This window comes from Balaenoptera borealis, assembly GCF_965194805.1.
Source record: "Balaenoptera borealis genome assembly, chromosome: 2".
Classification (NCBI taxonomy): domain Eukaryota; kingdom Metazoa; phylum Chordata; class Mammalia; order Artiodactyla; family Balaenopteridae; genus Balaenoptera; species Balaenoptera borealis.
Window position 1 is genome coordinate 182,598,460 of NC_138867.1, and position 17,161 is coordinate 182,615,620.

The 17,161-nt window shown below is 41.1% G+C and overlaps 1 protein-coding gene across 1 annotated transcript in view; it reads left to right on the plus strand.

Annotated features, from left to right (window-relative positions):
- The window catches only part of LOC309624075 (uncharacterized protein), a 33,435-nt gene extending 17,311 nt beyond the window's left edge, over positions 1-16,124 (plus strand). The window contains exons 2-4 of the mRNA XM_082381683.1: positions 6,000-6,126; positions 7,149-7,353; positions 7,759-16,124. Coding sequence (XP_082237809.1) covers positions 6,000-6,126; positions 7,149-7,353; positions 7,759-8,950 — 1,524 coding nt within the window. The 3' untranslated portion in view covers positions 8,951-16,124. The remainder of the gene's footprint in view (positions 1-5,999; positions 6,127-7,148; positions 7,354-7,758) is intronic.
- The last annotated feature ends 1,037 nt before the right edge of the window (positions 16,125-17,161 follow it).

Here is a 17,161-nt window from a genome sequence, read left to right on the forward strand (position 1 = left end):
ACTTGTCTTGTTCCTGATCTTAGAGGAAATGCTTTCAGTTTTTCACCATTGAGGATGATGTTTGCTGTGGGTTTGTCATATATGGGCTTTATTTTGTTGAGGTAGGTTCCCTCTATGCCCATTTTCTGGAGAGTTCTTATCATAAATGGGTGTTGAATTTTGTCAGAAGCTTTTTCTGCATTTATTGAGATGATCATATGGTTTTTCTTCTTCAATTTGTTAATATAGTGTATCACATTGATTGATTTGCATATATTGAAGAATCCTTGCATCCCTGGGATAAATCCCACTTGATCATGGTGTGTGATTCTTTTAATGTGTTGTTGGACTCTGTTTGCTAGTATTTTGTTGAGGATTTTTGCATCTGTATTCATCAGTGATGTTGGTCTGTAATTTTCTTTTTTTGTAGTATCTCTGCCTGATTTTGGTATCAGGGTGATGGTGGCCTTGTAGAATGAATTTGGGAGTGTTCCTTCCTCTGCAGTTTTTTGGAAGATTTTGAGAACGATGGTCCTGGACTTTTGTTTGTTGGAAGATATTTAATCACAGTTTCAATTTCATTACTTCTGATTGGTCTGTTTATATTTTCTACTTCTTCCTGGTTCAGTCTTGGAAGGTTATATCTTTCTAAGAATTCTTTTCTTTTTTTTTGGCTGTGTTGGGGCTTCGTTGCTGTGCGTGGCCTTTCTCTAGTTGGAGCGAGCAGGGACTACTCTTCGTTGTGGTGCGCGGACTTGTCATTGCAGTGGCTTCTCTCGTGGAGCACAGGCTCTAGGCCCGCGGGCTTCAGTAGTTGTGGCATGCGGGCTCAGTAGTTGTGGCTCACGGGCTCTAGAGCACAGGCTCAGTAGTTGTGGTGCATGGGCTTAGTTGCTCTGTGGCATGTGGGATCTTCCTGGACCAGGGCTCAAACCCGTGTCCCGTGCATTGGCAGGTGGATTCTCAACCACTGCACCACTAAGGAAGCCCCTCTTTCTAAGAATTTGTCCATTTCTTCCAGGTTGTCCATTTTATTGGCATAGAATTGCTTGTAGTAGTCTATTTTGATGCTTTGTGTTTCTGCAGTGTCTGTTGTAACTTGTTTTTCATTTCTAATTTTATTGATATGAGTCCTCTCCCTCTTTTTCTTCATGAGTCTGGCTAAAGGTTTATCAATTTTGTTTATCTTCTCAAAGAACCAGCTTTTAGTTCTGTTGATCTTTGCTATTGTTTTCTTTGTTTCTACTTCATTTATTTCTGCTCTGATCTTTATGATTTCTTTCCTTGTATTCACTTTGTGTTTTGTTTGTTCTTCTTTCTCTAGTTCCTTTAGGTGTAAGGTTAGATTGTTTATTTGAGATTTTTCTTGTTTCTTGAGGTAGGATTGTATTGCTGTAAACTTCCTTCTTAGAATTGCTTTTGCTGCATCCCATAGGTTTTGGATTATCGTTTTTTCATTGTCATTTGACTCTACCTATTTTTTGACTTCCTCTTTGATTTCTTCAGTGATCTCTTGGTTATTTAGTAGTGTATTGTTTAGCTTCCATGTGTTTGTGTTTTTCTACGTTTTTTTCCCTGTAATTTATTTCTAATCTCATAGCATCGTCGTCGGAAATGATGCTTGATAACGACTTCAGTTTTCTTAAATTTACCAAGGCGTGATTTGTGGCCCAAGATGTGATCTATCCTGGAGAATATTCCGTGTGCACTTGAGAAGAAAGTGTAATCTGCTGTTTTCAGATGGAATGTCCTATAATATCAATGAAATCTATCTGGTCTGTTGTGTCATTTGTCATTTAAAGCTTGTGTTTCCTTATTAATTTTCTGTCTGCATGATTTGTCCATTGGTGTAAGTGAGGTGTTAACGTCCCCCACTATTTTTATGTTACTGTCGATTTCCTCTTTTATAGCCGTTAGCATTTGCCTTATGTACTGAGGTGCTCCTATGTTGGGTGCATATATGTTTATAATTGTTATATCTTCTTGGATTGATCCCTTGATCATTATGTAGTGTCCTTCCTTGTCTCTTGTAACAGTGTTTATTTTAAAGTCTATATTATCTGCTATGAGTATTGCTACTCCAGCTTTCTTTTGATTTCCATTTACATGGAATATCTTTTTCCATCCCCTCACTTTCAGTCTGTATGTGTCCCTAGGTCTGAAGTGTGTCTCTTATAGGCAGCATATATATGGGTGTTGTTTTTGTATCTGTTCAGCTAGTCTGTGTCTTTTGGTTGGAGCATTTAATCTATTCACATTTAAGGTACTTATCGATATGTATGTTCCTATTACCATTTTCTTAATTATTTTGGGTTTGTTTTGTAGGTCCTTTTCTTCTCTTGTGTTTCCCACTTAGAGAAGTTCCTTTAGCATTTGTTGTAGAGCTGGTTTGGTGGTGCTGAATTCTATTAGCTTTTGCTTGTCTGTAAAGCTTTTGATTTCTCTGTCAAATCTGAATGAGATCCTTGCCGGGTAGAGTAATCTTGGTTGTAGGTTATTCCCTTTCATCACTTTAAATATGTCATGCCACTCCCTTCTGGCTTGTAGAGTTTCTGCTGAGAAATCAGCTGTTAACCTTACAGGAGTTCCCTTGTATGCTGTTTGTCCTTTTTCCCTTGTTGCTTTTAATAATTTTCTTTGTCCTTAATTTTTGTCAGTTTGATTACTATGTGTCTCATCGTGTTTCTCCTTGGGTTTATCCTGCCTGGGACTCTCTGTGCTTCCTGGATGTGGGTGGCTATTTCCTTTCCCATGTTAGGGAAGTTCTTGACTATAATCTCTTCAGATATTTTCTTGGGTCCTTTCTCTCTCTCTTTCCTCCTGGGACCCCTTTAATGCAAATGTTGGTGCATTTAATGTTGTCCTAGAGGTCTCTGGCTTCATTTCTCTTTTCTTTAATTTGTTCCTCAGTAATGATTCCACCATTCTGTCTTCCAGGTCACTTATCCATTCTTCTGCCTTGGTTATTCTGCTATTGATTCATTCTAGTGTATTTTTCATTTCAGTTATTGTATTGTTCACCTCTGTTTGTTCTTTAATTCTTCTAGGTCTTTGTTAAACCATTTCTTGCATCTTCTTGATCTTTGCCTCCATTCTTTTTCCGAGGTCCTGGATCATCTTCACTATCATTCTGAATTCTTTTTCTGGAAGGTTGCCTATTTCCACTTCATTTAGTTGTTTTCCTGGGCTTTTATCTTGTTCCTTCATCTGGTACATAGTCCTGAGCCTTTTAATTTTGCCATTCTTTCTGTGAATGTGGTTTTCACTCCAAAGACTGTAGGATTATAGTTCTTCTTGCTTCTGCTGTCTGCCCTGTGGTGGATCCACTCTATGTGTTTTGATTGGAGCATTTAGTCCATTTACTTTAAAGTGATTATGGATAGGTATGTACTTATTGCCATTTTGTTAATTGCTTTCTGGTTGTTTTATAGCTTTTATTTTTGTCCTTTATTCTTCTTTTGCTCTCTTGTGATTTTATGACTATCTTTACTGTTATGTCTGGATTACTTTCTCTTTTGTGTGTATCTATTATAGATTTTTAGTTTGTGGTTACCATGAGGTTTATACATAGCAACCTCTCTATATACATGATTACCTTAAGTTCTAACAGCCCTGCGTTTTTAGTCTTCCCCCTTGTGTTTAATTTTTTAAAATTAATTAATTATTTATTTATTTTTGGCTGCGTTGGGTCTTTGTTGCGGTGCACAGGCTTCTCACTGAGATGGTTTCTCTTGTTTCAGAGCATAGGCTCTAGGTGCGCAGGCTTCAGTAGTTGTCACTCGCAGGCTCTAGAGCACAGGCTCAATAGTTGTGGTGCACGGGCTTAGTTGCTCCGTAGCATGTGGGATCTTCCGGTACCAGGGCACGAACCCGCGTCCCCTGCATTGGCAGGCGGATTCTTAACCACTGCGCCCCCATGGAAGTCCTTTAATATTTTTTGTATCATATTTTACATATGTTGTTTTCTGTTTCCCTTAACTACTTATTGTGGATATAGATAAGTTTACTACTTTTGTCTTTTAACTTTCCTACTAGGTTTGTAAGTGGTTGATCTACTACCTTTACTTTATCTTTGACTTTACCAGTGAAACTTTTCCTTTCTGGTTTTTATATTTCTAGTTGTGGTCTTTTCCACTTAGGGGAGAACATCACGAAAAGGTGATGTTCTGACAGATACTTTTCCTGAGTCTATTGAGGTGATCATATGGTTTTTGTTCTTTATTAATAAGGTATATGATACCAATGCTTTGTTTCTTTGAACCAAACTTTTTATTCCTGTGATAAATCCCTCTTGGTGATGGTGTTGAATACTTTTTATATTCCTCTAGATTTGGATTGTGGATATTTTGTTGAGGAATGTTTTTGTCTATATTTACATGGAATACTGCTCTGTAGATTTCTTTACATGTGATGTCTTTTTCTTGTTTTGGTATCAGGATAATACAAGCCTCATAGAAGGGGTTGGGAAATGTCTCTCCACAATTCAATTTTGTATATGGATCACCAATTACTCATGCTATTGAGCATCTTTTCATATGGTTACTGGCCATTTGTATATCTTCTTTGGAGAATTGTCTATTCACATTTATTGCCCCATTATTTAACTGTATTATTTGTCTTTTATATTCTTATCTTTTTTTTATTGTTGTCATATGAGTTCTTAAAATATATTTCTGATACAAGCCTCTCATCAGGTGTGTGATTAGCAAACCCAGTTGCAACCCTAGTTGAAGTAACCTTGCTTTCTCTGTAGCTGATGTTGTGGGGATTTTTTTTTCCTTCAGATTTTGAGACAATATTTTTTGTTTTAAAAAATCTCTCATTTTTAATTTTGTAATTGTCTCTTTATATCATCAGCACAGTGTGGTCCCATATTTCTTTTTTTTTTTTAATTTTATTTATTTTTGGCTGTGTTGGGTCTTTGTTGCTGCAGGCGGGCTTTCTCTAGTTGTGGTGAGCAGGGGCTACTCTTTTTTGAGGTGTGTGGACTTCTTATTGCAGTGGCTTCTCATTGCAGAGCATGGGCTCTAGGTGCACGGGCTTCAGTGGTTGTAGCATGTAGGCTCATAAATAAGGTTAGGGTTAGTTGCGGCACATGGGCCCTGGAGCACTCAGGCTTCAGTAGCTGAGGCATGTGGGCTCAGTAGTTGTGGCGCAGTAGTTGTGATGCATGGGCTTAGTTGCTCCACAGCATGTGGGATCTTCCAGGACCAGGGCTCAAACCCGTGTGCCCTGCATTGACACTTAGATTCTTAACCACTGCGCCACCTGGGAAGTCCCCAGTATTTCTCCAAAAATAATAATTAGGTTCTTTTTTCTCCCTGTTAAAGTCAACTTGACTCCATTACCATCAGATCCTTCAACAGCTCTTGTTTTGGGGGCCTCTTCCTTGAATTCTGAGCACTCTGTTATTTATTTGAGAGGCCTTGCTGGCTTGACAGATTCCTGAGGAACCAGGCCTTTTCTTACCGAGTGGATGTGCCAGGCCCTGGGCCCTGGACTGCCTGTATACCCCTAGTGTCCATCTTATCCTGGCAGGGGGTTGTATCTCTGCCTCTGTCGAATATGAGGGGGCTATACCAGACTCCCTGCTGCTGTTGCCTTCAAGTTAAGCGTTATTCAGATCCAGCAGCACTGACGTTCTGTTTCTGGTTCTTGGAGGTGACAAGGTAGTAATAACTTTTGACCAAGCCAGGTATCCATTTCCATGTTATCTGAATGATGATTTCATTTTTCAGTCTTTACCATATCTTAGGATATACTTTTTCAGTAAAAACAATTCTTTCTAATTATGTGTGTGTATTTATCAAGTATTGCTGTTACACTTTGCTTCAGTTTCCAGCACTTACCATCACTGAGTAAAATGCATTTGATTGGCTTGTGTGTATTCATTTCCCACAAGAGTGTAAGCTCAGGAGTCCTAGGAATTGAGTCCAGTTCCCGACTGTCAGCCTCCCCATCCTTCCACACACGGAGGTGAAGAGGGAGCCTTGCTGACATAGAACCTGTGGCTGTTTCAGGACTCAGTGGTCTTTGAGGACGTGGCTGTGAACTTCACCATGGAGGAGTGGGCTTTGTTGGACTCGGCTCAGAGGAAGCTCTACAGAGACGTGATGCTGGAAACCTTCAGGAACCTGGCCTCCGTGGGTGAGGATGGCTTCCTCCTTGCACTTAGTCTTTAGGGAACAAATATTTCTTACAATTGTCCTTTCCTATTAGGGACAAGGATGGGAACATGTTGGAAAAAAGACAGACACAGTCCAACCTTTCATGAAACCTACCTAGGGTCAGGTAGCTTTTCCATGAAAACAAAGTTTACTGTATTGATTGACTTTTTGTTACTCTTGATCAGAATCCTGAGGGTCCCGAATTTTATAAATGTGAGTGTAGTCTGCAGTGTCACCTAGGGCAGTGGGAGCAGCATTATGGTTTTCACCCTGTGAAAGTTACACTGTGATCAGTATACATTTGACGTGATAATTTTGCTGCAATTAAACCCACACTTACCCATTGTCAGTGACTTGAGGACCAGAGAATTGGCCCATCTCATGGATGGTTTGTTGTCCTCCATCCTCCCCATGAGGAGCTTTTCTCCACAAGCAGGAAAGCAGCCACACACCATCCGATCTCCCAGTGGCAGCTGGATCAGTGGAGATAGGCTTCGTCTAGGGCCTCTGTGCCTGTGATCAGCAGGAGGGCACACCTCTCAGGAGGAGCAGGTTCTGGATAAGGGAGTGATATTTGGACATACCTGTTAGAAACATGACTCTGTCTTTGAGAAGGTGACTTTTGTCATTAACCTGGCTTCCCTGTTGGACTTTTCATCCATCTTTGCCCACTTGGGAAGTCTTTCTGTAGCTCCTCTTACAAAGGGAGCATTTGGGAATGTGCATTTTACCCAGTTCCGTCCTACTTTACTTCTCTGAAAATATTGATCTCGACATCAGTCTCCATTCTTTTTGAAGTATCTCTTAGTGAACAAGCTGCCACTTTGACTCATTTTTCGTATGATGGCCAAAGTTCCAGATAGCCAGGGTCCTCAGAGTTTTTCTTTGTTCCCATGTCCATTTTTCCTTATAAAATTTGTTTACATTTTTGGGTCAGTATATGGAAAGAAATCTGCATATGGTCTCTTTTCTTTCCTTTATTCCACCATTTCGTTCCTGAAGATTTAGTTATGCTACCAACTGTTGCAGGTTCTTGCCCTCAAGTTAAAACCAGTGGATCAAGTCCTCAATGGGATATTTTGGAGAATGAACTATGCAGTGAAAAGAAAATAGTAAGATGCACAAGAAATGATTCCTGTTCTGTTTTTGGAGAAAACTGGATATTTCATAACATCCGAGGTCACCAAACCCAGGAGAGGGATTTCAGGTGAGTGGCACAGCTACAGGGGAAGACGGATTTCTGCAGACTGTTAGACTAACTTGAAACTAAAGAAAAGGTATAAACCTAGCTAAACAATTTTGTACTTAGAAAATTTTCACAAGAGAATACTTTCATAAATGTGAGGTATCTGAAACATAATTCAGTTGGAAACAACGACCAGGAAACCCTGTATGTAAGAAACACAGAACGTTATGCCTCTATCTGAGCCCTCAGCCAGAGCATTAAGCTTGTTACATGTTGTCACAATGCAAATAGTGCCTACAACATACCCATTCCTTGAAAATGGCAAATACATAGTGAAAATAATAATGAAAAACCATCAATAAATCATTAATGAAGAAATCAGTTATAATCATTAATCCCTAATACTGTTCTTCCCATTTTGAACAGAAATGGTTTGGTGGAGAATCTCTGCAAAGGTAATGAAGGTCATCAATGTGGAGAAACCCTGAACCAGATTACACATCTTACTGTGCATAAGGGTTTTCCGACTGGAATTCAGCCCTATAAATGCACTAAGTGTGGAAAAGCCTTCAGGGATCGTTCTTTCCAGAAGAATCATCAAAGATCTCACCCTGGACACAAACATTATACATGTGAAGAATGTGGGGAAGCCTGCAGCTGTGTCTCGTGCCTAAATCCTCCTGGGGAAACAGACATTGTAGAGAAACCCGAAAAACATCAGGATGCTGGGAGAGCATCTAAGAGATATGTGAAGAGTGGCAGTAGTAAACAGTTTTCAGAGTGTAAGAAATCTGGAAAAGCTCTCACTTGTCCCTCATCCTTTAAGGGACGTGAGAGAGGTCACCATGGACAGAAAATCCATGTGTGTAAAGTATGTGGGAAATCCTTTATGTATTATTCCTACCTTGCACGGCATGTGAGAACTCACACTGGAGAGAAGCCCTATGAATGTAAGGAATGTGAGAAAACCTTCCGATATCCTGCATCCCTGGGAGGACATGTGACGATACACACTGGAGAGAAACCTTACATGTGTAAGGAATGCGGGAAAACCTTCAGTTGTCCCAAATACTTCAGAAGACACGTGAAAACACACAGTGGCATGAAACCCTATGAATGTACGGAATGTGGCAAAGCCTACAGTTGCTCTTCATCCCTTCGAGAACACACACGAACACACAGCGAAGAGAAACCCTATGAATGTCAGCACTGTGGGAAAGCCTTCAGGCATCAGCGATATTTTAAAAAGCATGTGAGAATGCACAGCGGAGTGAAACCCTATGAATGTATGGAATGCGGGAAAGCCTACAGTTGTTCCACATCCCTCCGGGAACACGAGAGAACGCACACTGGGGAGAGGCCCTTCGAATGCCAGCACTGCGGGAAAGCCTTCACTCGCCACGCCTCCCTTCGAGGACACATGAGAACGCACAGTGGGGAGAGAGCCTACAGATGTACACAGTGTGGGAAAGCTTTCTGTTGGCCCTCGTCGTTACGAAAGCACGTAAGAATGCACAGTGAGGAGAAGCCCTACGGATGTCAGCAATGTGGGAAAGCCTTCTGGTACCCCGCAAACCTGCGAGGACACATGAGGATACACGCTGGGGAGAAACTCTGAATCCAGGGACCGTGGGAGAGACTTCATTCTCTCTTCAAACTTGTAATGTGAGCAGCACACTGTAGAGGAAACTTATGAAAGGGAAAATGTGGGAAAACCTTCAGCACTTCACTTATTTTGTACATGAAAACTCAGAGCACAACAGAAATCTTTTAACAGAGATAAATATGGTTTTGCCTTGGCAAGTGCCTCATCCTGAATAGGGATCCCAGTGTATTAATTTCTAGCTCATGTTGCTGATCTGAATACTTAAGATAATAACTATCCCTCTATGTCTACTTCATCTGTACTACTTATATTTTTTTTCTCCAACTTTAAATAATCATACAGTCATATAAAGTTTGCCTCATTTCCATTACAGTGTCTTTTTTTTTGGCTGCCCTGCTCGGCTTGCGGGATCTTAGTTCCCTGACCAGGGATCGAACCCATGCCCCCTGTAGTAGAAGCACAGAGTCCTAACCACTGGACTGCCAGGGAATTCCCATTATGATGTCTTTTGAACCCAGGGGTGATAAGTGCTTTTCAGTTTTTGGTTTTTTTCATGTGTAACTTGGTATAATTTTTAGATGAAAAGTTTTTGATTCTTACTTTGCATTATCTTCCTAGTATGTGATCATGATATGAGGTCTGTATTGTTGAAATGTCTTTCCTGGTCCACTGTTACAGATACTGGAATTATCTGACTCAATATTTACCCTCCCCTTGCACCTTCATTACTGAAAGGTGTGTCTTCCAAGTTGTTTGTTGCTAGCAGATACCATATTTGTGTTTCTCACAGAAATTAGTAATTGTGGAAGGTCTTGGGAAATAACATTCTCATCTGATTATGTTTGTAATTTGGCCTCTGTTCATGTCCATGATCTTGGCTGGAAATCGGACATGATAATTGAGTTAAGAAGAGCAACTTTCTGGCATGAAGATGAAAGCTCCTGTCCAGACGGTTCTACTGAATTGTGTTGTCAGCTTGGGTAAGGTGAGAAACTGTATATCCAGAGTCCTTCTGTTAGTGGTTCTGAGTTAAAGTTCTTAAGATTAGGAAGAAACATGAGGTCTGGAAAGCAGAAGTGTGGAAACCATGATTCTCAGGTCTTCTGTACCATCAGGAGACAGAGATGCATGGCAACCTGGTGAGCCTGAGTTCCAGCACCGTTTTCTGACTTCTGGCTCTGCGCATGTGAAACAGTCCCAATCAGACACGTTTGATGAACCCAACCCTGTGGATTTCTGACTACAGAATCTGATCCATGAGGGGAGTTTATAGAGGTTACGTGTGGAAGCCAGGACCCCTAGAAAATGGAAGAGAAAAAGTTGGCGTCTGGTTTGATAACTTACTTGACTGACCTGGCTGGTGATCACGAGCTCCTACCTGGTTGCCCAACAAGCCCCTGTGCACTGGTCTGTCTGTATATGGTGGTACCAAACCCTGGGAGGAATGATTTCTTCACTGTGCCTTCCAGATCTCATACGAGTTAAGCTGTTGGTGAATTGTAGCCTGGAATCATAAAGACGGGGATCCTGGGAAACATACCTCCCGGCCTTACCCTCAGTGAAACAACAATTCAGCAGAAACATATCTACCTTTAGATTTCATTGACCTTTCACAGTAGTACCAAGAAATGTAGCACAGTGGGGATGAGAGGGATATGGAGATGGAAGTATCATTCATTCATTCATTCATTCATTCCAGGGAATATTGTAGCAGAAGAGTAAACTATTTCAGATAACACTGGAAGTTGATACCTAAATGTATTATTAAAATATATACAAACCCTTAACCCTGCTGGTCCAGTGGTTAAGACTCCACGCTCCCAATGCAAGGACCACGGGCTCGATCCCTGGTCAGGGAACTAAGATCCTGCATGCCACATGGCGCAGCCCCCCCAAAAAAATACATACGTATATACTGACTTCAGTAGTGTGTCCTCCCCTGCCCCACCACCGATTTCATGTCCACCTGGCATCACTGACACAACCTGATTTGGAATAAGGTCTTTGCAGATGTAATCAGGATGTGGTCATATTGGATTGGTGTAGGTCCTAATCCAATGATGTGTATCCTTATAAAAAGAGGGAAATTTGGGCACAGAGACCTGCACAGGAGACAGACACGTCTTCACCATGTAAAGACAGAACAGAGATTGGTGTGATCTCTGTACAAGCCAAGACATGCAAAGGATTGTTGGCAACCTCCAGAAGCTAGAAGATATGCCTAGAACAGGTTCCTCCTCAGAGCCTCCAAAAGTAGCCAGCCCTGCTGACCACTTCATTTCGTACAGCCAGCCTCCTAAACCATGAGAAAGTAAGTTTCTGTTGTTTAAGCCACCACGTCTCCAGTGCTTTGTTAGGACAGCCCAAGCAGACTAATGTAGTTCCTAAAGAGGGAGTGGGCCTTGGATATTTGAAGGACAGCCAGAGACCAGTGTTTCTGGAGCAGAATGAGCTGGTGGCAAGAACAGCAGAGGTGAGAGGAGAGCAATGGTGGTGGGTAGGCACATCATGTCCTGATGCACTGACCTGCCGTGGTGCACTGACATTGGCCATGAGTGACATAGAGCCTAAAAGTGGCCAGATGAGGCAGCTTTACAAAGTCCCTGTGTTACCTTGAGAATAGACTCTAGGATGTTGTCACTTAAGGTAGTGGATCAGATGGGGTTGGTAGCAGTGGCAATGATGTGCCAGGTTGGAGCCCGGATGTAATTTGAAGTTAGAGCCATCAGAATTTCTTGATGGCTTGAAGGTGGGGTGAGAGGAAGAGTCAAGAGTGGCTCTATTATTTTGTGCAGGAAAAACTGGCATGATGGTATTGCCATCAACTGACATGTAGCTCATGAGCAATGGAGAATATTGGTGGAGTGTAAGCAGTTGAACTTGGAGTGTGCTGAGATGAAGATGAGATAAGGGCATACTAAGGCAGAAGATAAACATGAGAATTTTATTAGATTTTATTACAATTTAAAAAATATTTTAGGGACTTCCCTGGCGGTCCAGTGCTTAAGATTCTGAGCTTCCACTTCAGGGTGTGCAGGTTCGATCCCTGGTCTGGGAACTAAGATCCCACATGCCCCGTGGTGTGACCAAAAAATAAAAATAAAAACAAATTTTAAAAAATAAAAACATATTGTAAGAGAATGTTATTACAAACATTGGTCCCAATGGCAAAAATGTGGGAAAAAAAGCTGCTAACAGTTGAATCGGTACAAGAAAATGGTATAGTCGTACAAGCATAAAAATACATTAATAAAAGTGCATAAATTACCAAGCTGTGGACAGCAAAACATTTTTGAATAAAAGACACTTGATAGGGACTTCCTTGGTGGTCCAGTGGTTAAGAATCCACCTTCCAATGCAGAGGACGCGGGTTCGATCCCTGGTTGGGGAACTAATCCCACATGCTGAGGGGCAGCTAAGCCCGAGCGCCACAACTAGAGAAGCCCACGCGCCGTAACGAAGACCCAGCACAGCTAAAATAAAAAATAAATAAAATTTAAAAAGTGGACTGTTAAAGCTAATTTAAAAAAAAACATGATATAAAATGATACATACCATTTGATTCTATTTACATACAATATAAAACAGGAAAAATTATTGATGAAACTAAAAGTAAATGAAAGGAAATGATTTTTAAAAGTTTGGGGTATTGGTAACTGTGAGAGGGCGGGATGGGGCTTCTGATGGGGCATAAACCCAAGTGGGATGTGGGGGGTGTGACAGCAGCCTCCCTGTCTTGTATGGATTGTGACATCATATGTTTAAAAAAAGGAGACATCAGGCCCAAAATGTAGTCACTTGTGCTGAATCCCATGTCAGCAAGCCAAAACTTACTACCTAGCCAAATTGCACTTTCAATCTTTCCCAGGAGTGTGACCTTTAACCAGTCAATCTGGGTTTTCCTGCTCAGCACTAGGGAGGTAATCCCCTTGATAGGCCCCCTCCATCCCCCTTAGGAGGGCGGCATTGCCTGAAACCATGCATTCTTTGCTAATAATTTCCTTTCCACTTTTGAAAACCTTTCCTCTTCTAAAGCTCAATGATGCGCCTTTCTACTTGTCAGATGGGACCCTGCCCAGTTCATCAACTGTTCAATAAAGCCAATTTGATCTTTAAATTTACTCAGAGAATTTTTGATATTTAACAGATTTGGTGGCAGCAGTGGGATCAAAGGACTTTCCAACGGTATTCAGAGATGACCAGAAACAGAGGCATGGGGGACTTCCCTGGCAGTCCAGTGGTTAAGACTCTGCGCTTCCACCGCAGGGGGCGAAGGTTCATCCCTGGTTAGGGAACTGAGATCCCACATGCCGTGTGCCATGTGGCGTGGCCAAAAAATAATTAATTAAAAAAATACACACACACACAGGCGTGGTACCAGCAAACCTTTTTTCTTTTTTTTTTCTTTTTTTTTTTGCCATCAAAGTTTATTTTTTAAAGATCAAAATTGACAGGTTAGTTTATTACATAACAATAGACCACAATGCTTCTTTCAGGTATAACATATTCTTTGTATTAAATAGATACAGAGTTAAACAAAATCTGCACGTTCACATGCAAAAATCCTCTATGACCTTAGTCCTCATTATCTGTCCTAGCTTGAGAAGAAAAAATGTCATTTTCCTTCAAGGATTTGTATGTGGATCTTTGGCTCCAGTAGCTGGTAGTAATTTAAACGTGAATGAAAGTGAAGTGGGGGGAGGGGGGCGTGGCTAAGGATACAGAAGCATGGAGAAGTGTCCTACCCTAGAATTAAAACCCTCTTTAGGAAGGTTGAATCCATGTGCTTAGGAGAAACTGTGTGTATTGGGAGTTTATAGATCTCCAGTCCTAATCCCCAGTTAGTTCTACGAAGAGCCTAACGCCCTCCAATGTTGTGAGGAAGGATTCCTTAACACCAACAGAATATCCCCCAGACAGTCTCTCTCTGACCCCAGCTTCTCTCAGTGCTCGCTCCTAGCTGTTCCCTATCATATTTTAGGGCCTCCCATGTCATCAAACAGCCTCTAGGTCTTTCTGCTACCCATTAGCTTGTATATCTCTTGGCATCACATCCAGAGAACAGCTCCTGGCAGTCAGGGTCCATTCTGAGCCCTCTAGTTACAGCTAAACTGATCCACAGCTAATCCCATTCAGGATTTGGGGGGACCCTTTAGAGCTGCATCTGGAAAGAAAGACTGGAACATTTGTATCAAACTCAGATGTCCTCCTTGATCCAGAGCCAAAGAGGAGGTGAGGATGGATGTAGCTCTCATCTTCTAGAGAGCACCACTCCTAGGAGAAAATAGAACTAACACTCTCTCAGTTCAAAGTGGGTCTTAACGGTAATAGTTAATGGTTAACGGTAATAGTAATTGTCAGCAAACCTTTTTTCGAGTTCACTGTCTTTCTCACCGTTTCTGAGGGCTGTGGATAAGTTCCTCTCCTTTCTGAGCTCTGCTCTCTGCTGTACTCCCAATCGAATTGACTTTCCAGTCACGGGGTTAGTGGGTCAGCTTGAGCTGGAAGATGGTTCCATCCAGAACCCTAGTCCCTAGTTCTTAGTTCAGTCTGCAATCTCCTGCTTGCTTGGAATCCCTTTCGCAAGTTGCACCCTGCATTTCCCCTTTACTGGGGTTGCTGATACAGTCCTTTCCCCAGTTCCAGTCTATTGACCCCATTTGCTGGAATCTCCTTATTTAGTCCATGCTGGGATTTTTTTAATTTGGCCATGCCCTGAGGCATGCTGGATCCTAGTTCCCGACCAGGGATTGGACCTGTGCCCCCTGCAGTGAAAGTGCAGAGTCCTAACCATTGGACTGCCAGGGAAGTCCCCCATGCTGGGAATTGCTGGTGGTGTACACAGACTTCTGCAGTAGTGTATCTTGGTTGCTGTTGGTTTGTTTTGGTGAATATGTTTATCTTGTTTTGTGTAGATAAAGGCTACTGCTAACATGGATCTCAGAAACCAAAAAGCCACAAAAATTGGTGGTCACAGATCAAGAATTTAAGAGCTGTTAGAACACTTGCCACCTAACTCAAAGACTCCCATGTTGGGAGAAGTTGGTCACAGAACGGGTTGGAATGGTACAAGGTCCCTTGCCAAACTCAAGAAAATTTCTATGCAGTGTGGTACATTGTAAACTACCACAGTTTCCAACTGAGTGGCCTGTCCCTTTTAGGTATTAGTTTGACTCCAAGTGACCAAAAGTATAAGAAAGAAGTAGAAGGAGGGAGGGAGGGAGGAAAGATACATACATACATACATACATACATACATACATACATACATACATACATAAATAAGATCCTTAAATCCACATGGTTAATAAGCATGCCACCTTCCAGTACACCTGTTAGGAACTGTGGTCCCAGAAGCTATAAATATCTGTAAAAATGGCAAAATCTTACTGACAACGACCTACAAATTTTGTGTCCTGAGAACATGGCTTGGGAGCCCCAAAATATGGCCAAACCGAAATGTATATTAATCTCCATTTGCAGCTAGGGTCCTACCAAACTGCTGCCATTCCTCAGGGAAATTAAAACCTAGCGTTACAATGGCTGTTATAAGGAACATTCCAATTAGATAAGATCATTTAAGAAGTGCACTTAATAAAAAATTTTAAAATAATAAAAATTTTTAAGAATTAAAAAGAAAGTGCACTTAAAAGTGAGGGCTTCCATGTGAAACAAACAGAATGGGATACCTATTTTAATTGGCATGTAGGGGCCTCCAAAAGTCAAAAAAATTTCTTAAAAATTCATTACAAAAGGCTAATAGAAAATTAAAGCTATAAGAGGTACCTAAAACAAAACTCATAAAGACAACATTGAACATAGTGGTTATTTTGACAAAACATAATGTCTACCTTTTAGAATCTCTTATTATCACGAGCAGACCACTAGAAAAAGTATTCATTCTTTTAACAGAAAAACCAATTTTTACTTTTGCACTAACTTGTCATATTAAAACTTGTTCACCTAAATTTATTCCAATTTTAGCCAGTCCTGACGACACAAAATAATCCTTTCTAAAGATTCCTTTTTTTCACAAAACTTTTACAACTTTCTATGTCCATTTTACTTGTCCTTTGTTTTCTTTCCCATTTAGAAATAACTGGCTTTAGGACAAAGTCACTTCGTTTTCCCTTAACAAAATGCATTTCCATTCCTTATACATTTTTCTTTTAATTTTCTTTTTTTTTTTATTTTATAAATTTGTTTATTTATTTATTGGCTGCGTTGGGTCTTCGTTGCTGTGCGTGGGCTTACTCTAGTTGCGGCGAGCATGGGCTGCTCTTTGTTGTGGTGCACGGGCTTCTCATTGCGGTGGCTTCTCTTGTTGCAGACCACTGGCTCTAGGCGCGCAGGCTTCAGTAGTTGTGGCGCACGGGCTTAGTTGCTCCACGTTATGTGGGATCTTCCCGGACCAGGGCTCAAACCCATGTCCCCGGACTGGCAGGCGGATTCTCAACCACTGCGCCACCAGGGAAGTCCCTCTTTTAATTTTTTTGCATACAAGGATGTCTTCCTTATTAATCTTAGTAGTTTTAGAAACCTTAATTTATAGTGAAACTAAGAAGTAAGCAATCGTGAACTGTTTGTTATACCAATATTTCTTTTCCAATGCAGTAAAAAGTATCTTACTAATAGATCCAAATATCTTTTGTTTTCTATAATAAGGCAAAAGTAGGTAAACTTAGACTTGTTTAGTATTGAATAACTAATGTTTCAGTATTTTATCTTACTCAGAAATGACATAGACATTCAATGAATGCCCATCATTCAATTTAACGTAGCAAACTCTAAGGGTGTAAATTACCCCCTCAAAATTGGTAAGCTATTCTAAATAGATCTAGCATAAAACAATTATCACTTAAAACTTCACATAGGGAAGATGGTGGACTAGGAGGACGCGGAATTCGCGTCTCCGCACAACTAGGGCACCTACCAGGCACCAGTGGGGGACCACAGACACCTAAGGGGATGGGAGGAACCCCCAGTGACTGGTTGTTTCAATTATATTTTTATTTCTCCTAATATATTTTTTATCTTTCTAATTTTATTTTTTGTTATTGTACCGCTCCCTTTTTTTTTTCTTTTTTCTTTTTTTCTTTTTGCCACACCACGCAGTTTGCGGGGACCTTGGTCCCCAGGCCGGAGGTCGGGCCCGAGCTCCTGTGGTGGGAGCTCCGAGTCCAAACCGCTGGACTAACAGAGAACCTCAGACCCCAGGCAATA